This window comes from Schistocerca nitens, chromosome 3 (genome assembly GCF_023898315.1).
Source record: "Schistocerca nitens isolate TAMUIC-IGC-003100 chromosome 3, iqSchNite1.1, whole genome shotgun sequence".
Classification (NCBI taxonomy): Eukaryota; Metazoa; Arthropoda; class Insecta; order Orthoptera; family Acrididae; genus Schistocerca; species Schistocerca nitens.
In genome coordinates this window covers 890648026-890675729 of record NC_064616.1, presented here as the reverse complement: position 1 = coordinate 890675729, position 27704 = coordinate 890648026, and the positions used below count along the sequence as shown (strand labels likewise).

Here is a 27704-nt window from a genome sequence, read left to right as displayed (position 1 = left end):
CCTTTCTCAATACTATTAGGTCCTTCGCAAAAACTTCAGCTCATCTTGTCTCTATCTTTATGGCCAGCTTTAAGTGTCTACAACAATTTCAGGATCAGTGCTTTCTGTTAGTGCTTGGAGCTCAGGTACTTTCCCCAACACGGTTACGACAATTCTACACACACACACACACACACACACACACACACACACACACACACACACACACACACACACAGGCCACACTACCCGAGTAGCTGCCTCCTGCGTGTAATGGACTACTGGCCTATTTAGCGGAACCTGGATCCCCACCACCCTGCAGTGCAAGTCAACTTTTTGCTTCCAATTCAGACCTTCCACTCAGCTCTGCACCAGAGGTCCACACTCGGTCCTGTTGACTATGCTGCAAATGGTCAGCTCCGCTTTCCTCTCACAAGAAAGACTTGCCGTCTTTACCACTTCTGACAGCTGCTCAAAATTAGAATCTCTTCGGATCCAAAGTGACACACATTGCTACTGACGAGCCACCATCTGCAGTTAGCTTCACCCTGTGTTCTTCATGACATGCGGAAGGACCCGTTTCACATCTGGAATGATTCCACCCGGTATGCACACTGAGTGCACACTGGTTTTCTTTGCCTCCTCTGTAGCCATGTCCCTCAGGGGCCCCAGACTGCACCTAATATTGGAGCTCCCACATACCTATAACCTGACACTCTGTAACAGCCCGGATCTTGCAGGCTGAGGGGTTTCCTCTGAAACAGGCGAAGTGACTGCAACTGGCTGAGGGGCATTGTCAGCCACAGTAGCACCTGGAACCTGTTTGTCAGACTAAGGTCGGTCCTTCGGAAAGTCTTTTGCAGCCCGCCACGCCCTGAGACAACCTCCCACTCTACCACACGTGAGGAGTCAACCTCAATGTTGGCAGTAACTGGGCTGGCCACTGATACTGACTGATTGGTGGGCTTGTGAGTTGACATTGGATCCCATGGCCAGTCCACAACAGTGATGCCCATCCACTGCAGCCTCAAGCTGTCTAACCAAAGCCAACAAAGCCTGGAGCTGCAAGCAAAGTCTCAACAACTTAGCTCACATCTGCACACAGCAATCATAGTCCCTATACATACTAAAGACAATAGAAAACTGCACTACACAGACAAACAAATGACTATTGACATGCACTATGAAACTTTACTGTAGACACTGACAAAAATTTGAGAACTGTGTCTAGTAAATTAGATTATCATGCAGGGATTCAGAAACTAAACTTCCAAAGCACACAGGTGAAACTAAGTAATTCACTCCTAGTTAGGAACTCTGAAAATATTACAAAATCTGTTACTTCCCTGTTTCCGCTCTGTTGTAGACAGTGCCTGTTGACTGAATGAAACTGCAAAATTTGCAGCAGGAATAAGTTAATAGAGGAGCATGGATGGAAGATGTGTGCCCTTCAGGCACAGTTGGATCAAGCTAGGAGAGAGCTTGTGAGGATGAGGGAAGGTAGTGGTTGGCAACTGGCAGTTGGTAGAAGGGTTAGCAGGAGGAGGATGTGGTCTGATAGTTTTGTTGTTACTTCCAGCAATCAGCTGCTAGAGTTGAGGGGAGAGGAGCCTCAAGGTAATGTAGGGGTAAGATATTTGCAGCAGACTCTGCTCATGATTAGAAAGCTGAGGAATAATACTAATGTCAAGAAGAGAAGACTGCTACTAAGTAGCAGTCATGCCAGAGCTGTAAGTTCTCTGTTGCAGGAGAATTTAGGGGAAGAGTAGCAGGTCACCAGCATTTTCAAGTCGAGTGCTGTGCTGGATCAGATGATTAAGGGTTTAGACCCTCCATGTAAGGATTTCACAACAGATATTCAAGTAGTTATGGTGAGTCGAACAGGGTATAGCCTATATAAGGACAAGGCATACGTCAGTGGTGACCTGAATAAGATAGCTGCCCTAACTGGAACACCAATGTGAGCATGACAGGGCTGTTACAGCAGCATTATTGGCCTCGTCTTCACAGTGCTGTACGGTATGTCAGTGGTGAGCTGGAGATGGCACTGATGACTGCTAGACGAGGGCACATTGCAGTGGTGCCGGGAGATGGTGTTACTCTATGCATTGACTGCATCTCAATAGGTTTCAGAAAGGAAGGTTGGTGGATTTGATTAGTGAGAATATAGTGGGTGGTTATGGGGCCACACATGGTGAAATACCTGTCACGAGTACGAGATCTACAGCTTTTTATTATAAACCATGACAACAGGTTCCCTTCTCTTAAAAGGATTTCAACTATCTTAGGGACTTCTGTACCGTATATGCAGGAAGAAGAATGTGTCACACTGGAGTGTGCAAGTACCACAGATATTTCCCCAAAATTATCCATTATTTGTCAAAAAGTGTAGTACATTAATTCAAACTTCAAGCTGTTTTACTTTATTTTTACACTCTTTGAGTAGCATGGTAGTACACATTACAGAGCACTGGGGTAGAGATGATGATTTGCAGCATATAGTGCTATCATAATATTGGTGTGTAAGATGCTACTGCAGGTCTACCTTAACGGGTGGGGGATGTTTCATCTTTATCAGCGGTGGCACGCAATTCAAAGCTAGAGAAGATCTGACCACAATTACTGTAGATAAACATCTTGAATCATCAGCCATTGCAATTACAAAGATAAGATACCTATGAGAAGTTAATCATTCTGTGCGTTTACTGTTCACCTAGTGGTGATGTGGAAACTTTCTTCACAAAATTAACTGAAGTCCTGGAAAGGGTCTTACCCTCAAAACTAGCATAATAATATGTAGACACATTAATACTAACATAGGTCATGAGGGTGACATTAGTAATAAGCCCCTAAACGTTTTGAGCACTTTCAGTGTGGCACAAATGATAAAAACTGCTACGAGGGTTTCAAAAAGTTCAGATTCAATTTTAGACCATGTATTTATGGACATTGACAGAGAAAATTGTGAACTATTTATAAGTGATACTGGCATTTCGGATCATTACTGTCAGCTAATAAAGCTGAAGACAGGCTCAGTGAAACCTGCAAAACTGCAAGCCTACAAAAGGATTTCCTCAGATTGTAAGATCCACACTTTTTCAAAGGCACTGGAAAATCTGACTTGGGATGAAGTGTATATGGAAAGCAATATACATGCTACGTTCTCTAAACCACACATTGTTTAATTTAATTTTGAGGTGAAATTTCCAAATGTAGTCATTTCTACTGCTGCAGTTAAGGAAAACTGTTGAGTAACTGTGGGTATTAGGAAGTCGTCGTCCTTTGCAAAAGCAAAGAACTAATCCTCAGTTCCTTGCATACTGTCATAAGGGTAAAAACAAACATTCAATGAAAAATTAAAATATAATACAAACAATAAAAGCAAAGTGATATGGGAGGCTAAAAAAACTAGAAACTGGTAAAGGCAGACAAGGATAACATATGAATCAATGATTCGGATAGAATAATAGAAACGTCTCAGGAATTAGCAGATTTTGTAAATGATTATTTCTCTGGTATCATGGAGAAGCAGCAGCAAAATTTTCCTGAAACACAAATTATCACCCACACTGACAGACACAGTAAGCATAACAACATTTCCCCATGAAAGGGCTTGAAGTTAGAAAGACAGTACAACAATTAAAAAATAAGAAGTCAGCAGGCATAGATGAGGGTCCAGTTTCTCTTCTGAAGGTATGCATAGATAGCATACAAGCCTCATTAACAAACATAATAAATGAATCTTTTAGTTCATGTTTTTCACTGAATATGTAAAGCAAGCACAAGTGGTGCCCTTGCTAAAGAAGGGTAATGCAGAAAGTATTGAAAACCACAGGCAAGTTTCACTGCTGTCTTCATTCTAACAAATAATTGAAACAATCACTAAAGAGGCTGTTAAGTTTCATGAGTAAATACTACCTCATCAACAAAGCACAGCTTGGTTTCAGCAATGGAAGAAGTACAATATCGACTACTGAAGAGGCCAAAAAAGTGGTACTTTAAGCTCTTGATAGGGATGATTGTGTTTCAGGCATTTTCTTAGACTTGTCCAAGTCTTGACAGTGTTTATGATAAAATACTATTTAACAAGCTAGAAGCACAAGGTATAAGGGGAACAATGAATGAGTGGTTTCAGTGTTACTTGGAAAACATGGTGCAAAAAGTGCAGATTGTTCATACATATGCTGATAAATTGTTATTAAAAACAATTGTAAAATGAGAAATTTATAAACATAAGTTGTACTCAGAGTAGTGTATTAGGTCCAGCTCTGTTCTTAACATATATCAATGATTTTCTAGTTAATGTAATACATGGAGGAAAGTTCTCTTTGCCCATGACTGCAACGTAAGTTACTGTTAAAAAATCTGAACTATTATTAGAGAAAACAAACACGGAGGTTTTAGGGATGTAATGACAGCCTATGTCTTGTGGTGACATTATGCCTCAATCACTCAATTCTTAGCTATGGCATTATTTTTGGGAACCACAGGAACAAAACATGGACAATGCTTTTAATGCAGAAAAGGGCCACAAGAATAATAAAGTAGTGTTAGGCTCACTGTAAAGAGCTATTTCAAAAATTAGGCATCCTTACTGCACCAGGTGAGTAAATTATACAAATTAATGGCGTGTATCAAGGGGAAAGTACTAAGTACTCCACTAACTGTTCTACTTATAATTATGAAACAGGAGACAGTTTAGAGCTACATTTACCCACCAGGAAAAACAAACAAAATACAAAAAACAGTTTTATATCAGAGGATAAAACTGTGTAGTAATTTGCCACAGGAAGTGAAAAATATTACTAAAAAATATTTTAGGATTAAAGGAGACCACTCGCCAAAAAGCAGAAGCATTGTTTTGACAATAGGCACACACAACAGAAAGAAATCTTTCTAGTTTCTAGTGTTATCTTTTGATAAGCAAGAGTAGCTCATCAAAGGATCAGAAAGCTAGCAAGTTATCTTTCTTTCATGTGTGCGCATTGACAATATAACGCTTCTGCTTTTTGGTGAGTGGTCTCCTTTAATCCTAAAATATTTACATTCTACAAGAACTTTCCTAGGACAGATTACTAAAAGACATTGTTCAAAAAGACAGCTAAAATATTCCTCACAAGTAATGTGTATTACACAACTAAAGATTACTTAGAGGACTTCAAGTAGTGGATAGTAATGAAAGGGGATTAATACAGTACCTTGTCACATTTCAATACATGGTTATTGTTTACTGCTTTCACAAGAATCATGTGTCAAAATGTATAATGCATGACAGTAACATCCATTGGCTAAGGTTTTCAGGTGGACAGTTGAGTGTGGAGTCTGAAATTGAGGCAAGGGGCACAGCAGCATTTCCTCAGTCCAGTAGTCACTAATGGGCGTCTTAGTGTAAGTGGCAATGAAAAGTGGAACAACGTTTTCCATTGCAAGTGACCATAAGAATTCCAAGAGTCATTAGCAGGTGTCTTCAGTGTGTGGGAAATGAAGAGTGAACCTACGTTATATTCAGCAAGTTACCTGAAACAGTTTGTCCATAAATGAAGAAGCATTCTACAACAGAATTACCAAAGAAGGTAGTGCAACTGTTAGAACACTGACCTCATCTGAGACAATGGAGTTTTTCTGTCTGGCCATCCTTAATTTTTTTTTTTTTTTCCCCTCCTGTGGTTTTCCTGCACCACTAAGGCAAATACCAGAATGGTTCCCTAATCTAGGTCAGAGCCTAACACCTGTCTTATCCCAATAGGCTACTGTACTGTCTTCTTAAAGCATGTTATGTACGCATGTTATATTTTGGCCTATTGATTGGCATTTTACTACCTTGACAAATCCTATATCACTGCAAGGTGATCCTTTGACAAATAACAATAAATAAAAATAAATCCACAATTCTGGTAAAAGTAACACTTGAGAAGCACAATTAAAATTAACAGACATATTTGTCAATCGATTTAATTATCCTATGTTAAGTTTTGTGGGAATCATTTAGAGTATTCAGAGAGTTTGACATGATCTCCCAACTACATAGAATTGTCCACAAAAACTTTTGCCTTGTTATCTGCCACTGATGGTACAAAAAATATTTCACATTCTACTAAGGGACAGACTATCTGTTGAGCTGAGCTGAGCTGAGGTTCTACAAATATTTGCATTAAAAACAGTTTTTCACATTTTTTTGTGTGATACATCCAACCTTGAATGGTGTCTTGGGAGTTCAGAAACAACCACTTGGTCATACAATTTCCAGTTAACCTTTCTGACTGGAGCATAGCAAAGCTGACTAAGCAGCAGTTGTTCCACTATTTGCTATGCATGTAACACAGCCTCACTTGCCTTCACCTGGGTTGGTACTCCCCAAGTATTACCTAACATGTGGGTGGCCCCTTCCAGATATCTAACTTAACTTGGTGGTTAGCTATGTCACAATGCAGTGTGAGGCCTAGTGGTGAGTAAAGCAAGCACATTAAGTCTGGGCACACTATAACTAAGACATACGCACAAGCAAGTGAGATCTGCATGGTCATATAAGCTACACATGCCACTGCATCATTGAACAAGGTAGTGCTAATCACCTCTGGCATCTTCCGCTGGGCTATACAAAGTTTATTTGCCCTGTCTCTAGCACACTACAGTTGCCTACAGCCAACTCTGATCTGCACAAGCCTGAAGTACTCTACTGCTGAGTACAAAATTGGGCTGAGACAGGAATGGCAAAAAGAATATAAGGAGAAGTCTGCAACTTTAATGTAGTAACACCAACTCTCCTCCTGTCTCTGTAAAATCTGCACTAAATGTCGTTTATGGCAGACATTACAATCCACCAATGAACTTCAATGTCTACACCTGGCAAGCACAAGCACCACAACAGTGATATACAAATGCCCCTGGGCACACTGCAGCATTCTGGATTCAATTGAAGACTAGGCCAATAAATTTCATATGAAGATTAGTGTGAGTACTTTTGCGGCATTTTGGATCACATTCAGGATATGGTCCAATCACTCTGATACCATCTCAACATTTAATGTAGACAACCGATTCCACAAAATCCACTTTGTCTTATTGAGCAGCCACTTCAGAGACATTCCTTTGGTCACTCCTCTGTCTGACAGTTGCAGCACAAACCAGGAAGTGGGCAGTAGAATGCAAATCATAAAAAATAATCGACTAAGCAGTGTGTGAGGGTCAGTTAACACAAGAAGAGATTGATGGAGGAATGCTAGCTAAGAAATGATGAAATGTTCACTCTGTGCTGTGATTAGGAAACTTCATGTTTGACAAAACGAGGTAACATTAACACCTGGGCTCTTTGTAGGAGATTTATGGCACACTGAACATGCCAAGGTCTTCACAAGTGACAAATGGATGAGTGAGCAATACAGTAAGGCCCGTGGCAGCCTTGCGATGTAAAAAATTAAGAAAGTAAGATTTATGAAACATTATTTTTATGAAACAAAAGCATGGGTATCTCGAGAGCTCGTAATTCTGTAATGCGGATGGACAGTACAGATATTAATTACTACTCTCCTAAGGGATTTATTGTTTCTTCTGAAGAAGGTTACAAGTCCCTTGGTCAAGAAGCAGTTCATCTGCAGTTAGTGCCCTCCACAAAAAATTTGATAGGATTATGAAAGTATGTAGGAGTAGTAAAATCAAAGCACTGAAAACAATATCAATGTCAGAATTGAGAAATACTTCAAGGAGAAAATAAAAGTGAGTCAGGCCAGTACATAGGTCAGAGCAGATGAAGGGTCTCGCAGGGATTATCTATGATGTATTTCTCGAACCTGAAGTCATTTCTTCCCATGCCCTGAATCTGTTTATGTTCGACTGTATTCACAACTACACTGACTCTGGAAAGCATCATTTGGTGAGTGGAGGAAGGTACTTTGTGTGCCACTGTCATTACAACCTTTCCCATCAAGAAGTACTGACAGTAAGCCTCCATATGAGATTGAATTTCACCAAATTTACAACAGTCATTTTCAGGTATATACAAGGGCTGTTCAAAAAGTAAGGTGACTTTTCAAATTGCACAGGCAATGCACGTTCGATTACCAACCTTTTTTGTTATGTTGGTACACATGTCCTGAACATATGTTCGCTGTTTCAAGTGTACAGCATACTTAGTTTGTTTTTTACATATAGAAAGGCTAGACGTGTTTTAGTGAGCTCCACAATTTTTTATTATTATAAAACTGGAGGAAACATTTGCATCAAATTTTGTGTGAAAAATGGAATCAAGTGCTCTAAAACACCTGAAATGTTGACAGTGGCATACGGTGAGTCTGCTCTGAGTAAAAAAATGTTTATAAGTGGTACAAGCTCTTCCAAGACTTCCGAGAAGATGCTAATGATGAACCTGGCTCTGGACGTCCCAGCACATCAACAGATGATAATGTGGAAGATGTGAAGAAAATTGTTTTGGAAAACTGTTGAATTACTGTAAGAGAAGTTGCTGAGGATGTTGGCATATTGGTTGGCTCGTGTCATGCAATTTTTGTTTTGGGGATGAGACGTGTGTCAGCATCGTTTGTTCCAAAACTTCTCAATTTTTATCACAAGAACCGTCACACGAGCATCGCTCAGGGTTCTTGAATGACATCAATGATGATCTCGATTTGCTCAAAAGGGTCATAACTGGTGTCGAAACATGAGTTTATGTTTATGAGTTGAAACCAAAGCCCAATCGTCACAATGGAAACATCCCTGAGGGCCAAGACCGAAAAAAAGCATGCCAAAGTTTCACTCACTGTTTTTTTTTTTCAATTACAGTGGCACAGTGCACCATGAATTTTTGCCTCTAGATCATATAATCAATGAAGATTATTACCCTGAGTTTATGCACCATTTGTGAGAAGCAATATGCAAAAAACTTTTGGAAGTGTGGAAAAACAGTTCATGGCTTTTGCATCACAACAATGCACCTGCTCATTCAATATTTCTTGTGAGAGATTTTGTGGCCAAAAGCAACATGACAATCATGCCTGAGTCACCATATTCACCGGATTTGGCCCCCTGCAACTTTTTCCTGTTCCCAAAACTGAAGAGACCTATGAAAGGCCGAAGATTTTCAACAATTGAGGAAATAAAAACTGCATCGCTGGAAGGACTCAAGGCTGTATCAAAAAGTGCTTACGAGAAGTGCTTTGAGGATGGGAAGAAGCATTGGCACAGGTGTATTGTATCTGAGGGGGATTACTTTGAAGGGGACAACATGGATACTTATGAATAAACATTTTTTCATAAAAATATAAAGTCACCTTACCTTTTGAACACACCTTGTATGTAAGAGGGAGTACTGTACTGCTTTTTGGAAAATGCACTGCCGGAATTTTAACAATAAAGCTCTACATGATGGACAACATGTGCTGTCACAAGAAAGAAGTTGCACAATGATCTATATGGTGTTCTCTCACCTACTAAATGACTTTTTCTGATACACATTGCTGTTCTACAGATTTTTGTCTTTTCATAAATCTTATATGGTGAAGGTAACAAATGTACTGGCAACTACTTTACTGATGGGCTTTCCTCCATTGGGCCAATGTGAAGACCCTATTATAAGCAGACTAGTTTCAGATCTAGATTTCTTTTATTGTTCAATTAAAATTGCTTTACTGTGCTCCACACCATACAGTTGCTCGAAACACTTACACTCATTTGAAAAATGTGGCTTCCACCATTTTCTTCCATGCAACATTTTTCATTATGTTCTGCATATTTCACACAAGACTTTCCCAACATTTTCCCTACAAGACAACTATCCCAACCCAGAATGAATTTTTACACCGCACCGAAACATGCACCCATTTGAAATTATCTGGCAAATAGGAACTGTTTGCTAGACCAGAACTCAAATCCAGAACCTTTGCCTTTTGTGGGCAAATAATTTAATGATTGGGTTACCTGGGCACAACTCACCTGCACAGCTGTACTTCTGCCAGTACCTCTCTCCTACCTTTCAAACATAACAGAAGTTGTTCTACAAACCTTCTAGGACTAACTTATGGCAGAAAGGTTATACCCTAGGATTCAGGCAAGCCATTTCTCAAAAATATCACTTATTGCAGGAGTGCTAGTCCCTTAAGGTATGGAGGAGAATTTATCTGATGCTCTGACGGTGCAAGAGAGGTATTGGCAGATATAAAACTTTGGGGGTGGGCTGTGAGTTGTACCTGAATAGCTCAGTCAGTAGAGCATTTGTTTAGGAAAGACCAAGTTCGGTACCCAATCTGCCAAGATCTTTCCAACTGTCCCTATATTTTATTGGCCTTTGGACAATTCAACACCCTTCATGAAGCACATGTTTGTGTAATTTAATAGTAAATGAATATTCCAAGTGTTTCATTTTTAAAAGGGTTCACTGCCTTGGAGTGGCTCTTTGCACAAGGAATATCCCATTATGTAAAACATTTTACAGAAACCAAAATCTGTCGTAACTCTTCCCTGACCCTTCAAATTTGTACTACAATTTTATGACAACACATTGACACTTTATTTGTACATTTTACTTGTTACAGTATTCAAGACAACTCCACCAGAGCTATCTCTCTGTAGGTTAGGTGTTTGTACTCCCACACAATCCACCCCAACAACTGGTAGTCTAATCATTTTGGTCAAACAAGAAAAGGGACACATTACCCATGCCAAATACTACACATGAGTAAGCTCTAAACTAGACTTTTATTCCTGCAAGGCCCTTTACTATAAGATCATCTATTTACCATACCCATTCATTTCCACTTTTAGGATGAGGGCTTTTCTAGACAAGTTATCCTGATGGCTCAGGAAGTTCAAACAGTAATCCCACTTTATGGAGTTCACAACATTCCACTTGTTTATGAGTATTTTTGAAAATCTCAGCTCAGGATACTAGGATTCAACAGATCTGAATGTGTTTAATGCTGCTTGAGCTTCCACAGATGCTTGTTTCCTTATATCGGGGAATGACATGATAACAGCACGTATCACCTTCCCAAATCAAATTCAAAATACCTCCACCAAAGACATTGCAATCATATTTTGTGATCACAAGGGAAGTGAATTTCTTCAATTTTGCAAGATGAATGACAGTGCAAGTTTTTGTGATTGAGGTTTCTCAAATAAAGTAAAGTTGATTAAGCATACTCTGTCAACAGCCTGCATAAATCTTAGTGTTATGTGTGAGAGAGAGTGTGCCATCCTCCACACTTTAATGTATATCCAAGAAGAAAATAAAAATGGCACCTCATCTCCATGTCATAACTTACAAAAAAGAAGGTACACTCCTGAAAGCAAATTGATAACATTTAAAGACCATATTTTCAATGATAATTTCTACAATATTTTACTGTTACACCTACATTTATAAGTTGTGTGTGTGTGTGTGTGTGTGTGTGTGTGTGTGTGTGTGTGTGTGTGTTTTCAGCACTACCATCTACTGCTAGAAGCAAATAGGAATTCTGAATGTTACTTACACTACTTCCAACAAAGGCTCTATCCTTGCAATAACAGCAATCAGGATAAAACCAACACACACAAGAGATGCAAATGAAATTTTGCTCAATTTCTCTAATTCCCGGTACAAACAAAGTGGTGCTGTTACGAAGATGTTTGCCATTCCAATGACAAATGGACGACTCGCAAATACAGATTCTTGGTGATACACATTAATTACTACTTTGGTTAGTGTATCTCCAACAACCACATTATAACTTATCATGGCTGAAACAAAATCATTGTTCAATGTGTGCATAAAATTTTCAGTGGCAGATTACGTAATTCTTATACAAAGTCTTTTTGCATACCAATGAAAGGGTACAGAAACTGCAGAGCTGACAAAACAAAATAACCAGGTTTTCCAAATGCAGCCTGCATTATTCCTTGGTAAGTAAAACTTCCACTTAAATGTCCACTTCGTACCATTAAGACCAAAGAATAGTCAGTCATCAAAGCAACTACAGTAAGAAGAACAAGTCCAATTCCAAATCCTGATTCACTAAAGGCATATGGTATACCTGTAGGCAAAACATTACTTTATCACAGAAATGCAGTTACAAATTTGTATGTAGTATGAAAATAATGCACAAATAGATCTTTGAATTCATCTTGACAAATTGTTGATATTTTGCATACAGTCTGGCTGGTAGCCATGGGATATATTTTGTTAATAATAATAATAAATAATAATAATAATAATAATTCCAAATTAGTGTCATCTCACATATCTACATTAAACACTTACAAAACCATTTTAAAAACCATTTCTGAAGTGTTGCCAACAGTAAGTGACACTTGCTTCACAGAAGGAAAGTATTTAGAAGGAAAATACTAAATTTAAATTTTTGTGCACTGATGACAACTTGCAAAATTTCTTTAATCTTGCATGGTACTGTGCAATAGATTTTTATCTGTCACCCTCCAATACTTAAATGTTATCCAATACACACATTTTTGGATATGAAAAATTTAGCATCTTTCTTAACGCGCTTTGAATGAATCTGGAATGGTGTTTGTTTGCATCACCAAATCATAGGTTTTACTCGCTAAAATTACTGTTCCTCAGTTACTAGATCTACACACAACTGCAAAATGACTTTGCTACAGTGCCTAAAGCTGCTTACTTATCTCATATGCTAGAAAGTACAAGCTTCTTACCACTCTTACAAATGGCAAAAAAAAAAAAAAACATTTATTTGTAATGATTTGCGATTATTAATCACTGCCATAATATTTATTTTCAACAAGTATTACGAACACACTGGCAAGGCCACATGGAAGAACATTTTGTTGTTTTCAGGACAGTAGACAAAATTAGTTTTCAAAAAAATTTATATTAGTCAAATTTCTGTCTCAATGTGCAAAGAATACTCTAGGCAGGTGCTACTATGAGACTAAAAGCATCTTCTGTGTTGCCAGAAAACAAAACATCCCTCTCACGCATTTATTTTTGCTCGACAGCTGATATGAATGACATGCACCAACAGGTAGTATGGAGTATCAAAGAATCTAAATAAGTCGTCACTTATTGTTCAATGTTTATGAAGCCAAACTACAGAGCACAGTAATTTCACAGTGCTCTCTAACACACTAAGTATCTACATTTTATTACAGCAGTTCATGCTCCCACAGAGTGCAATAAATTCATGTGTAAGCTTCAACAGAACTACACACGCATACTCATTTACTTTCTTTTCTGCTTTTTCTCTCTTTCTTTCTTCATAGGGTCTATGAGAAATGAAAAGTGCTGCTGTCCATTGGAAATTGAGCAATGAATCATTCTCCCTATGATGCTCCACATTGTATCAACTCCATTTCAGCCTCTAAACACACACAAGCATAAAAAGAATTGTGCAATATCTCATTTCCACTTATATAATTATTGAAATGGAACAGCTAACACTTCACAGCTTTTGAAACATACAGAATCCCTATTAAATGAAAACTATTCCGTGTACAGGTTATCTTAAGCTGTAGCTAGTTACTAATATTCGAATACAACAGTGGAAATATTGACATCTGATCAACAGTATAAAAAGTAAAGTATAGTTAATTTTTCTGGAACAGAAATACATACATAAAAACAGCTCTTGCTTCAGTGTTGGACTGCAAAAACTTATTTCACTGTGAGACACCAAAATGTGTTCACTAGTAGTAAACTGCTCCATAAATATTGAGTATTAGGATCTATAAGGTGCATGTGTGACAATCATATCAGAGTAAACTAAAGACTGTTTTATTGGCAGGACACTTAAATGTAACAGATCTACAAAAGAGACTGGCTACGCTATACCTGTCTGTGCGCATTTGCAGTACTGCTCTGTGGTCTGGGATCCTTACCAGATAAGATTAACAGTGTACATTGAGAATGTTCAAAGAAGAGCAGCACATTTTGTATTACCGTAAAAACGGAGGGGGGGGGGGGGGGGGAGTCACAGACACGATACAGGATTTGCAATGGACACAAACCAAAGGCATATTTCGTCGCAGCAGAATTTCAATCACCAACTTTCTTCTCCGAATGAGAAGATATTTTGTTGACACCAACCTACATAGCGAGAAATTATCGTCATAATAAAATAGGGGAATTTAGAGCTCACCCAGGAAGATATAGGTGTTCACTTTTTCCGCACGCTGTTCGAGAGTGGAATCGTTGGATTAAAAGAGGAGGAATAGGACCAAACTACAAGGTCATCAGTCCCTTGCTCCAAATAAAACAATGTCAGAAGTGTGAGAATAAAAGAAACGAGACTGACAACTCAAAACAGAATTAAAGGAAAAATCTCGAACAATTAAGGGCAACAAACATGTAAATGGACAAAACGGAACAAGAAAACCACAGAAATGCAAGAAACGAGATGAAGAGATTAAAACAACAAAGCAGATTACCATGGCTGGCTGACCATGAGAATAAAAAAGGAGAAGCCAGCCAATATGCAACACACCTAGAAGCACTAGGGTGGAGGGGACAGAGGGACAAAGGACATGCACTAAAATGTAAAACTAAATCAGTCAATGGGGTGTTGTCAGATAAAATTAGTTGCAACAAGTCCGGTAACCCAAGATTTCCTCACTGAGCAGTCGAAGTGGGACAGTGCACCAGAATATGGGCCACTGTCAACCTGGTGCCGCATCGACACTCAGGAGGGTCTGCACGGCACAGGAGGTAACCGTGGGTCATCCAAGTGTAGCCAATGTGGAGCCCTGCAAGAGGCCCGCATGGAAGTCTTCCACTCATTTGTAGTCTCCTTAATGACACACAATTTGTTGTGTGTACTGTTATGCCAGTCCATCTCTCAAAGCCAAAAATCCCTAAGGCACAAGTCAGAACGCAGGTCAGGTTCAGAGATTCCCATCTCCAGAAGCGGTTTCCGCGTAGCCTGTTTGGCCAGCCTACTTCATTGCCTGGGATGCCAACGTGTCCTGGTGTCCACACAAACACCACTTAATGATGGGACCGGTCCTGGGCATAGATGCACTCCTGCATGGATGCTACCAAAGGATGGCGAGGGTAGCACAGGTTGATAGCTTGTAGGCTGCTCAAGGCATCAGTACACAGAAGAAACTGATTTCCCAGGGCATGAACGAATATACTGAAGTGAACGAGAGATGGCCACCAGCTTTGCAGTTAATACACTGCAGCCATCGGGCAACGCATGCTGTTCAAAATGGCCTCTGTGGACGTAGGTGAAGCCAACATCATCAGCCATAGAGCATCGGTGTAAACCACTTCAGAGCCCCAGAACACGTCAAGAATCGAGAGGAAGTGACAGCGGATAGTGGCAGGAGTATCTGAGTCCTTAGGGCCATGTGAAAGGTCCAGACGAATCTGTGGCCTAGGTGTACACCATGGAGGTGTATGCAGATGGACCTGAATGGCAGGTGGTAAAGGGAAGGACTCTAGTTCAGACAGAAGGTATCACACACGAACCACACTTGTTAGCCCTGACCTGGGCCACCAATGTGGGAGATGAACTGCCGCAGGTGGAAAAAGGAGACTGTAATTTGGATGCTCAGGCGAACTACAAATATGTGCAACGTAACTGGTGAGTGGTTGTGCATGTGTGATTTGCAATGTAGGGACTCTAGCCTCCACCAGGACACTGGTCACTGAACTCTTTCTAAAAGCTCCCGTCACTAGGTGAATGCCACAGTGATGCACTGGGTTGAGTACATGCAACACTGAGGGTGCCGCCGAGCCATAAATCAGACTCCCATAGTCAAGGCGGGATTGAACAAGGGCTTTGTAGAGTTGCAGCAGAGTAGAGCGATCTGCACCCCAGTTGCTGTTGCTCAGGCAGTGGCGGACATTGAGTTGCCGCCAGCGCTTCCGCTTAAGCTGACGAAGGTGAGGTAGCCAAGTCAACTGGGCGTCAAAAACCAGTCCTAAGAATCGATATGTCTTCACTACAGTAAGTGGATCGTCATGAAGCTAAAGTTCTGGTTCCAGATGAACGGTAAGACGCCAACAGAAGTGTAGGACTCATGACTTAGCAGCCGAAAACTGGAAGCCGTGGGAGAGAGCCCATGACTGCTCAGCAACACCAGTGCTGGTGGAGGAGCAGTAAGAAATTCTGAAGTCATCTGCATACAGAGAGGGTGAGACAGACGGCACTACAGCTGCTGCTAGACCATTCGAGACCCCCACCCGTATAATGTGGCAAGGATATGTAGTTCACCAGGTGGTGTCATATGCTTTGCGTAGATGAAAAAAGACAGCAACAAGGTGTTGGCTTCTGGAAAAGGCTGTTCAGATGGCAGACTTGAGGGACACAAGGTTATCAGGGGTAGAGCGCACCTGACAGAAGCCGCCCTGACATGGAGCCAATAGGTCATGTGACTCCAGGACCCAACCTAACCACCGACACACCATATGTTCCAGCAGCTTACAAACAATGTTTGTGACTGATGGGCCGATAGCTATCCACATCAAGCGGGTTTTTGCCGGGTTTGAGCACCGGAATGATTGTGCTCTCCTGCCATTGCGATAGATGCCATCACAGCAGATCCGGTTGAAGATGACTAGGAGATGGTGCTTGTAGTCAGACGAGATGTTTAATCATCAGACTGTGGATCCGATCTGGCCCAGGAGCTGGGTTGGGGCAATGTCCAAGTGCACAGAGGAGCTCCCACTCCATAAATTTGGCATTATAGGGTTCACTGTGGCGTTTAGTGAATGAGAGGACTTTCCTTTCCATCCGCTGTTTGTAGGTGCGAAAGGCTCGAGGGTAGTTCTCCAACGCAGAGGCTCAAGCATAGTGCTCAGCAAAGTGATCAGTAATCGCATTTGCATCGGTACATAGCCTGCCATTTATGGTAATGCCAGGGAAACCTGTTGGGGTCTGGTACCCAAAAAGATGTCTGATCTTCGTCCAGATTTGGGAAGGCGACGTAAGGCACCCCATGGTCGACACGTACCTCTATCAACACTCTTGTTTCTGTCGTTTTATAAGGTGGCATACACGGGCATGGAGCCACTTAAAGCCAATCAGATGCTCTAGGGAAGTGTGACTTATGTTGCTGTAGAGCTCACTGGCACTCTGTAATAGCCTCAGCAACTTCCGGTGACCACCAAGGGACTGTCTTTCACCAGGGGCAACCTAAAGAGCAAGGGATCGCATTTTCTGCCGCACAAACAATTGAGGTAGTCACCTGCTCAACAATCACATCGCTGTTACCATGTGGGGCAGAGTCAACAGTGACATCAGAGGTGAAAGTTTCCCAGTCTGCCTTGTTTAAATCCCATCTGGACAGGCGTCCATGGGCCTGAGGCCAGGGCAGTAACAGGAAGATTGGGAAGTGGTCACTACCACACAGGTCATCATGTGCTCTCCAGTGGATAGATGGGAGAAGTCCTGGGCTGCAAATTGATAAATCAATGGCCGAGTTACTACCTTGAGCCACACTGAAATGTGTGGCGGCCCCAGTATTTAAGAGGCAGAGGTTGAACTGAGACAGTAAAGTTTCGACATATTTGCCTCTGCCCGTAAGCACGGTGTCACCCCACGAGGGGTTATGGGAGTTAAAATCTCTCAAAAGTAGGAAAGGTTTAGAGAGTTGATCAATCACTGCAGCTAATACATTCAGGGGTACTGCACCATCTGGAGGAGGATATACGTTGCAGACAGTTATTTCCTGCATCGTCTGTATTCTAAGAGCCACAGCTTCAAGAAGAGTTTGAAGGACACAGGTTCACTACAGACTGATATTAGCACATAAACACAAACTCCACCGAGCGAGGTGGCGCAGTGGTTAGACACTGGACTCGCATTCGGGAGGACAACGGTTCAATTCCGCGTCCGGCCATCCTGATTTAGGTTTTCCGTGATTTCCCTAAATCACTCCAGGCAAATGCCAGGATGGTTCCTCTGAAAGGGCACGGCCGACTTCCTTCCCTAATCCGATGAGACCGATGACCACGCTGTCTGGTCTCCTTCCCCAAAAAACCAACCAACCAACCACAAACTCCACCTGACACTTGATTATAGTCACTACAGTTCCTGTAGTATCCCTTATAGCCGCAGAGCGCACGGGTCCACACTGCTGGGAACCAGTTTCCCTGGAGGGCAATGCAGAAAGCAGGTGTAAAGCTTAACAGTTGCCGTAGCTCAGCCAGGTGGTAGAAAAAACCGCCGCAATTCCAATGGAGGATGACATCATTGTGAGACTGGGAAGGCATGGAACATTCAATGAGGTAGTTTACACCTCAGGGTCCTCTGCTGCCAACAACTTTTTGCTCAAGCAGTCTATATCCGTTATGTCTGAGGGTCCAGCAAGATCCAGGTCCTCAGTAGATGCCAGAATCCCCACCCCATCCTCAGACGCAGAGCTTGTAGGTTGCGGTGGTGTGGGTGCCACTGATGTTCCTTGTTCTTAGGGGTCTTCTTTTTCGATTTCTTGTACTGTTCCTTGGGTTTCCCTGGCTGGGAGGACTTCACTGAATCAGTCTCCAGGACTGAGGATGAGCATGAAGCCCTACAACCAGCTGCTTTTGGGCTCTTCAGCTGCTGGCGGGTGTCATCTTTCCCATTAGCAGAAACCTGGAGAGGGAGTAACACAGGGGACCCCTTCCTAGTGAGAGGAGCCGAAGACGACTTACACTTCTCCGGCGCATAAGTGGGGACTGAAATCCCCGATGGATGGGGGAGGGGGTTGCTCCCGAAGTAGGTGGTGTGGGAGCAACAGGGAGGGAAGTGCCGCCCGCCCGCCCGCCCGCCCGCCCGCCCGCCCGCCCGCCCGCCCGCCCGCCTGCCCCCCCCCCCCACCATCAAGGGGGCAGGTGTAGTCTCCTGGTTCTGAAAGGCAACAGGAATTCAAGGAACTGATGGAGCGAGAACTGTTCTCGTTGCGGCGGAGTATGAGGTTGTCATAGCCACATGATGTAGGCGCCAAATTTCCTCTTAGCCTCAGTGTAGGTCAGTTGCTCCAGGGTCTTATATTCCATCATTTTCCTCTCGTTCTGTAAAATCCTGCAGTCTGGCAAGCAAGGTGAATGATGCTCTCCACAGTTGACACAGATGGGAGGCAGGACGCATGGAGTATTGGAATGCGATGCACATCCACAATCTCGACATGTGACGCTGGAAGTACAGCGGGAAGACATATGGCCAAACTTCCAGCACCACATCGGGGGAGAGATATATGGCTTGACGTCACAGCGAGAGACCACCAATTTGACTGTCTCAGGTAATGTATTACCCTCTAAGACCAAGATGAAGGCACCGGTGGCAACCTGGTTATCTCTCATACCCCGATGAACGCGCCGGACGAAATGAACACTTTGCCACCCTAAATTGGCAAGTAGCACGTCTTCAGACGGCAAAAGTAGGTCCCCATTGAATATAATACCCTGGGCCATGTTTAAGCTGTTATGAGGCATCATGGTAATGCGAGCAACTTGCCACAAGCGTGTAATGCTCGTTACTGGGTAGAGGATGCTGTTTTAATCAAAATTGACCCAGAGCGCATTTTGGACAAGCCCTCTACCTCCCCAAACTTGTCCCCCAATTGCTCCACAAAAAAATGAGGCTTCATAGACATGAAAGATTCCCCATCAACTCTCATATATACGAGGTACCATGGCAAATAAGCTTCACTGCCATCCTTAGCCTGGCATTCCTTCCATGGTGTGGCCAAGGAGGGGAAGAATTTGGGGTCATATTTTTTAACATTAAAGTTAAACTTTGCCCACTTAGAGACTGCTGGCGGCAGACCACCAGAAAGAGATGATGTACTATGCTTCATGGCGTGTCATCTGCCCTGCTGCCATCCACGCCGACCAAGGGCCCTCCTCACGGGCGCCACCCAGCCCCAGAAAAGGCCAACTGGCAGGATGGCCATTGCCGGAAGTCCCAATGCACCAGGGGACTGGCATCTACTCCTTGACATACGTGGGGAGTTAATGGCGCAGGCATCAGCAGAGTGATCCCTGTGTTGTCAGGGGGCTACAACCAACAGGGTACATGGTAGCCCCAACACAACGGACTGGCTACTGTGCTGGATATGAGGTACAAAAAAGTCCATGGTCATCGTTGGCACAGAAAGTTACACTGCATAGTGCATGGTGGAAAAAACACCCAGGAAGGTGTCCTCGCCCAAGAGATGGAGAATGGGCAGGACTGCAATGCAACGATGAAAAAGTGGGCTAAAGATCTCAATGCACGATGGACATGATGCACCAGGTAAGACACCCTGCCCCAATTGACTCGCTCTTCGGGAAAATTTTGAAGGATGGAGGTCAAACCATACAGGGGACCATCACAAAGGCCAAAACATGAGACTCTTGTTTTAGTCGCCTCTTATGACAGGCAGGAATACCTCGGGCCTATTCTAACTCCCAGACCCGCAGGGGGAGGGGGGGGGGGGGGCCATGCGCGAGAGTCAGAATTATTGTGAAGGTGGTTCGATGAACCCTTTGCCAGGCACTTAAGTGTGATTTGCAGAGTATCCATGTAGATGTAGATGAAACAGCACTGGAATATGCTCGGTGATGTATAAGAGGTATCATTTGCAATGCTTTGTGAGAGTAGATCAGAAGCTGTACAGTGTCCTTGTGGAACAAAGTTGAATGGTCATTTAGCCACAATTGAAACATGCCATGAAAATCATTAACTTAGAATACTAGAAACATTACAGAAATAACAAATCCATAACAGAAGAACATGTATTGCTGTTGAAAAAACATGGTTAAAAGCATCTGAACCACCACATACAGAACTGTTGATTATTTCATACATACTGTAAATCAAAGAAATGTGCAAAACCTAAACTTGTTTAAAACAAATACAAGTTTCCTTTAAGAAAACAATTCCAACATCATATGGATGGTGAACTTAAATGAGAACAATAAAAGTGCAGCTTGCTAGAGCAAGATATCCATCGTCAAGAAGCTGGGATTTTTACTGGCCACATTAAGATAGCACCACCATAGTGCAGCCTAGAAGTACTCTTCAGATGAAAGTGAAAAGAAAGCACACACAAAAAGGTAAGTGACTAATCAAATATGCCAAACAGGAGTCACAAGTTTAGTGGTCTTTCAAAATGTCCAGTTACTATAAAACAAAATCAATGACCTGGAATTATTAATGTCAGATAAATTAAAAGAAGTACCTGTTACATGCTTAGTGAATATTGGCTAGCTTATGGGATGTTAACAATTACAAATATACAGGGTTTTGAAACTTCCTGGCAAATTAAAACTGTGTGCCAGACCGAGACTCGAACTCGGGACCTTTGCCTTTCGCGGGCTAGTGCTCTACCAACTGAGCTACCCAAGCACGACTTGTGCCCCGTCCTCACAGCTTTACTTCCGCCAGTACCTCGTCTCCTACCTTCCAAACTTTACAGAAGCTCTCCTTTCTTTCAGGAGTCTTAGGCCTGCATAGTTCACAGGAGAGGTCATGTCACATTGGATGGGAAAAAATCTGTTTTTAATTGTCCTGAGGCCAAAAACCACATAAAAAGCATAAATCAAAATCAAATCTGATTATTAATTTCCGCGTGACTGGTGCAAAACATGTTCAGTATGCTGTCCACCATTTTCTACAACAAGTTGAAATCGAGAAACAGCATGTTCCACAACTGATCAAAGTGTTTCCGGAGTCATGTTCAGAATGTGTTTCGCAATGCAAGCCTTCAATGCAGCTAAGTTTGCAATCTGAACACTGAACACAACATCTTTCTGATAGCCCCACAGCCAGAAGTCACACGGGCTAAGATCAGATGATTGGGATGGCCAGGCTGTGGGGAAATGGTGGCTGATAATTCTAGCATTTCCGAAATAGCGCTTCAGCAGCTGCTTAACTGGATTTTCAACGTGCATAAAAATGATCCCACCCACACATACACACTGTTGGAGAGCTGGAATGATGTGATTGTGCAAAAGAGACTCCTAGCGCTTACCAGTGACAGTACAGGTAACAGGACCAGAAGCACCTGTCTCTTTGAAAAAATGTGGCCATATGATAAATGATGTCCAAAACTCTTACCACACAGTGACCTTTTCAGGATGAAACTGTACTGGTTGGCATGTGTATGGATATTCCGTTGTCCATATTCGACAATTCTGTGTATTGACACAGCCTGTCTGATGGAAGTGAGCTTCATCTGTCCACGAAATCTTCCACGGCCAATCATTGTCCACTTCTATGTGAGCAAGAAATTCTAAAAGAAAGGTCTCTTGCTGACAGGTCAACAGGAAGCAACTTGTGCACATGGGAAATTTTGAATGGATAGCAAAGTAGTATGTTCCGTAGGATTTTAAGCACTGTTCTCACGGGTATGTCCAATATTCGGGCAATTCTCCGTGCACTACACGTTTACACACCACCACTTGTCTCCTCCTACATTGCTGTGGGCACTGCTTCCACTCACATCTAATCAATTCGCTTCCTCCTCCTATCAGGTTGCACACAAAAAGAACCAGTCTTTTTGGATTTCCAAATCATTTTCTCCACACCCACAAATTCATCGGACCAATGCCTTTTTTTCAAACCTTTCAGTGTCCGGAACTTCTGCAGAGTGATGTGTGCACAGACATCATTCTTGTAATACAGCTTTAAAAGCAGAGCATGATCCGGCATTAAGACAGGCATAGCGAACGTCACAGATGCCAAAGGAGGAAAAGCCATGTACCCGGCGTGTTTATACCAACTTCAACGGGTCATGGACATGACAGGTGTTTTTTTTTATGAATTCTGAAACATAGTGACCCCCCCCCCACCTTCTCCAATAATATTCTGTTGCAATTTCACATCATTCTGACAAGTTGTGTTATTTATACCGCATTTTGAACATTTAACTTTAATTACAATCATCCTGTATCTAAATATCTTCAAGATTGGGCTTTAACTACACAAACAAACAGTGAAAATAGGAAGGGTCCCCCTGCCCCCCTCCCAGCGATCAGTACACTGATCACTTGAGGTATTTATTAAGGAAGGAAACTAACTGAAGTATACAGCTGTAAAAGTACAGATAAAATGAACATATCTATGTACATCCTCTCACATTTTAACATGTCATTTCTATTTAAAAAACAGAAGACCAAACCTTGTTGGCTTAACAGAAGAAATCTGACAACAGTTACAAGAAAGCCATATGTTGAGAAATGAAGATTATATGAGGTTTCCACATCTTCCATATTATGTAACGGATACCTTGCATATCTCACAAAATATAAAATATTTATAAAGTGATCAAAGAAGCCAAAGTAATGGCAACTGACTGCTATGCAGTTCCAATAACATAATTAAAACTTTATAGAATGAAGTGAAACAACAGCAAACTGGTGATTCTCTCCTAAATTCTTGTATCAAATTGAACTGTAATGGCAAAGAAATTACTGATCCTGAAGAAATAGAACATGCTTCCAATACTTAGTTTAGGAACATAAGTAATGAATTGGTCACTTAAACCAAACCTTGCACTAAGAACTGTCCAGTATCATCTTTAAATACCTACATAAATCAGCTTCACTATCTCTTTCCACCTATCCAGAAAGAAGTTCTGTCCTTTATGAAAACTAACAACCACTCCAATGGAATAGATGGCATCTCAGACAGTTTCATTAAAAAATTTAGTGATCCCATTGCTCAACATTAGCTCACCTTCATAGCAGTCCCTCTCAAACTAGAATTCCTCCCATCATGCCTAAATAGTTCAAAGTCCAAACAACTATTCCAGAAAGATACAAAGGATAAAGTGCCCATTGCTCTACTATCCGAATTCTCAAAAATCGGAGATTTTTCCCCAAAGAGGAGTAGTAGATTTTATGGTGAAGCACAGGATACTATCTACAGCACAACAGTTTCAGGGAAGTCCAATCAACTGATACAGTAATTTTTGTACTTTTAAGGGAAGTACTTTAAAAATTAGATAATGGTAGAAATGTCATTGAAATATGTCTAGATCTCTCTACAGCTTTTGATATCTTCGATCAAACAAAACTAGTGCCTAAGCTTGACAACTTGGGAAGTAGAGGAACAACTGGATAAAATACCTACGTGGACAAAAGCAAGTACGATGTGTAACACCAGGGTTTTAAAAAATTAACATTATTCAAAGTATGAATTCAATAAATATAGATTGCCACAAGGCTCAATACTGGGGTCAACAGAAGTGTCTGATTCCACCTGTCGGCTTTGACCCGTGACGTAAGGCTGTTGTGGTGTGTGACATCACGACAGCACGGAGTTTAGTTTGTGAGAGTGGCGTGTTTGTAGGTGTTGTTTTGATGTGATCGGTGGCGCTATCTGGTGGTGGTGGTGGTGGTGTGTGTGTGTGTGTGTGTGTGTGTGTGTGTGTGTGTGTGTGTGTGTGTGTGTTTGGTTTAGTTTGCATGTGTGGCATGTTTATAGGTGGCACGTGGGTCTCTCTGGTGGTGTGTTTATGGATAGCGTGTTATGTGGAGTATGGGGTTCATTTGCATGGTAGCATTGGACGTGTGTGGTATCGGTGGTAACTGTGCTTTCAGCGGAATATTTTTCAGTGAGTTAACAATTTTGGTTTTGTCATGTCAATGCTATTTTAGTTTTTTTTCTGTTCGTTGTGTGTGAATTTTGATAAATTGCTTTATGTCTTTGGTGGATATGGATATGACTGACAAGGTTGTCGGCGATGATGGGGGACAGTGCATCATCTCTAACAAAATTTCTTGACTTGTTGCAACCCTTGTTCACTAAATCATGAGCAGCCCTTAGCGGCTCGCCATCTTTCTTACAACTATTCATGACTTCGCCTTTCCGGCTTAGATCTTTTTTAATATGTGACATAAGTACTGCATCTTTTTCCAGTCAGTACAAACTTTAATTTTATTAAAGTATTATATACTTAATGTTTTAGAACAGTTAGTCTAATTCTGAATACGACGCTTATAGTAGCGTTGAAACCTGGTCAATTTTGACTTAATATTTGTGACAGAGGGCTTATTTGTTCTAATATAATGCACATTTCATGTAAAAATAGCGTAATGTAAATTTAAAACATGTAATATTTTTGTTATACACTGACTTATCCTAGGTTAGAATTTACCATTTGCACTACAGTTGATTACCTGAAGCAATGAAGATATTTGTTTACCATAAATACACAAAGCAAGATTAAACAACTTACCAATGACACCACTTCCAATGATTGAATTAATGTAGTTAAAACTGGCATAAGCAAGGCTAGACTTCTTTTGCCCTCGACTGTCATCCTAAAACAGAGAGTTACAAATTTTGACCACAATGTAGATAATGAAGACATTACCAAACAGGAGAAAAACTTCCGCCAACAAAGCCTACAGGCAGCAATCAATGTAGGTACTTTTTTCTCATAGCACAAGCCAAGTCTTATCCCTTGGTGAGAAATCTCTAATGTGTGACGTTCAGTAACTCATGTAAGTGATTTCATGAACAAGTGAAAGAAAATAATGTTTTGAGATCTGCAGAATCCAGTTTCCCACTACAATTTGTTTTTCCTCGGCATTTAATTTCTATTTATCTTTATTCATTCAAGGATTAGCTCACAAAGATACAGGTTTTATCAAGGTAATGCAATGCAAATCAACAGACCAAAATAAACACGAGGGTAGAACAGGTAGCCTATGGGAATACGGCACATGGTCAGGCATGGCCTTTATTAAGGAACTATCCCAGCATTTACCTTGGCTATCAAGGAAAAGCAAAGAAAACTCAAATCACAATTGCCAGTCAGAGCAGGTCCATCCTCCCAAATAAACAGCACTGCCTTATTTGGTAATTCCCTATTGTAGCACAAATACTCTTATTAAGGGCTGCAAGAGGATTGCAAACTATTCCTAGTACAAAAATAGATTGTACACAACAAATCTGTGCCATAAAACTAGTCTGAAACCACCATTCCCAAAATCCTCCCCCCCCCCCCCTAGATTATCCTGTAATGAAATTGAAAAAATATTACATTGTTTCATTCTACTTTTTGCTTTGTTAACCTGAGAATTTTATTTCACTGCACCACTGAAGTTTGATGCACTTTTGTAGAGTAAAATTATATCATGTGTTTAAATTAATTCATGACATACTTAGACCTTTTTGAAAAAGAGATGGTCTACAAAATTATTTATCACAGTGCCTTCAAAATAAGAATTATTCCACATCTTACAATTCTATATAGTTTTCTCGCTTGACATCATTGATAATCCTCTGCCATCCTATCATGTTGGATTTGAAGTCAGTTTTACTGCAACTGTAATTTAGTAATAAGAGTATGAACATGCGTGTATAGTCATTCATACAAGACGAGGAGCAACCACATATACAAACCTCCAAAAGTTGCTCGGTGTCATTGTGCACTGTAGAATCTTCCACCTGTAAGCCAAGAAATACACACATTACAACCCTTTAAACAGTTCACATTAAGACAAGGAAATGAAAAGGTATCAGTTCATTACTTTATACAGTGTTCACTGTAAGGCAACCACAGATCCAGAGGACCACAGAGGAACGTTTAAAACTATACACAGAACTCTAAATTACGATAAAAGTTACTTTTTAAAGGATTAGCTATGGTTTTGGCAAACCATACATATTTAATTACTTTTATTGGTTGGATTTCTTATGTTGTTTAATTTCTCAATCGACTATGCACCCTTACGATGGAAAATGCTGAAAGAAATAGCACAATCTAATATTTTCCACGAAACATATGCACCAATGTTCTTCACATTTTTGACAATTTTAAACTATTATTAAATTATTCGCATTTAACGTTACGTAGCAATGACAACAGCGAAATATAATTACATGTATATACATATGAACATATTACCGATTGCTGCCCTTCTAGAATATATGTCGATTCATTTGGAGGTTTTGTTGCCACAGGCGTACTTTCCATTTTAAATATTTCTTTCAATTCGATGTTTAACTTATTTACGAGCAGAAAACGTTTGCTTTTAGTGCTGAAAAGTAAATAGTGGAGAAACAGTCAAAATACTGATAAAACAGCCTAACTAAATTTCCTCCTCAAACATTCAGCTCGCTTCTGACATTTGCTGTCAAACTTCAAATGACCGGTCTGTATTCCACAGACAGAGAAAGGATAATTAATGTACATCTTTAAGCATCTGTGACGAATGAAATCGGCTTTCCAAAGCCACCAGAAGAGCTTCTCTAGATTCCACGTTAAGTCACGCATTAATACGAACGCGTTTGTCATTTAAAAACAATAAATGTGTACATTAATAATTTAAAAGAAAACAAATGTCTCCGTATGTTTCGAGCTATGAGTAATCTGGGAAAGAATATACAATTTGAAATATCTTGGACATGAAAATTTTGATGGAAAGTCGCCCCATAACATTTATACGGTGAGACATTAATACATCAGATCTTCATATGGCGGGTATGTAATATACCTCAAAAACTTAGGAAAATATATTCTTCATTTATTCATTGGCTCTCGGTAATGACTTCGCGAATATAAAACATATTTCACGTGGGGCCATCTAAACTTTGCCTCGATTAAGAGATAAAAAATTAAATCAACACCTTGCCGAAAACTGCCTATTGCAGTGGTGTATCACTGGAAAAGAAACATCAAACGTAGCATCGTACTCAAAATCCATACAGTGTAGCTTGTAAGGTGAGATAGAAATGGCCTGATCCGAAATCTTTAGTCTGAATTGCAAATCAGTGGCGCGAAACAGTGAATAATCTATATAAAAATCGCATGATGGTAAAGGTGGAGCAGTTCAGCCTTGAACAACACGAACAAAAATCTGT

General features: G+C 41.0%; 1 protein-coding gene across 1 annotated transcript in view; it reads right to left on the bottom strand.

Annotated features, from left to right (window-relative positions):
• LOC126248945 (putative sodium-coupled neutral amino acid transporter 11) overlaps positions 1–27456 on the bottom strand; it is a 65500-nt gene extending 38044 nt beyond the window's left edge. Inside the window, exons 1-6 of the mRNA XM_049950469.1 lie at positions 27338–27456; positions 26749–26881; positions 26244–26288; positions 25072–25156; positions 11769–11978; positions 11439–11685 (exon numbers count right to left, since the gene is read on the bottom strand). Of these exons, the coding sequence (XP_049806426.1) occupies positions 11439–11685; positions 11769–11978; positions 25072–25156; positions 26244–26288; positions 26749–26817 (656 nt within the window). The 5' untranslated portion in view covers positions 26818–26881; positions 27338–27456. The remainder of the gene's footprint in view (positions 1–11438; positions 11686–11768; positions 11979–25071; positions 25157–26243; positions 26289–26748; positions 26882–27337) is intronic.
• Positions 27457–27704: the final 248 nt, after the last annotated feature.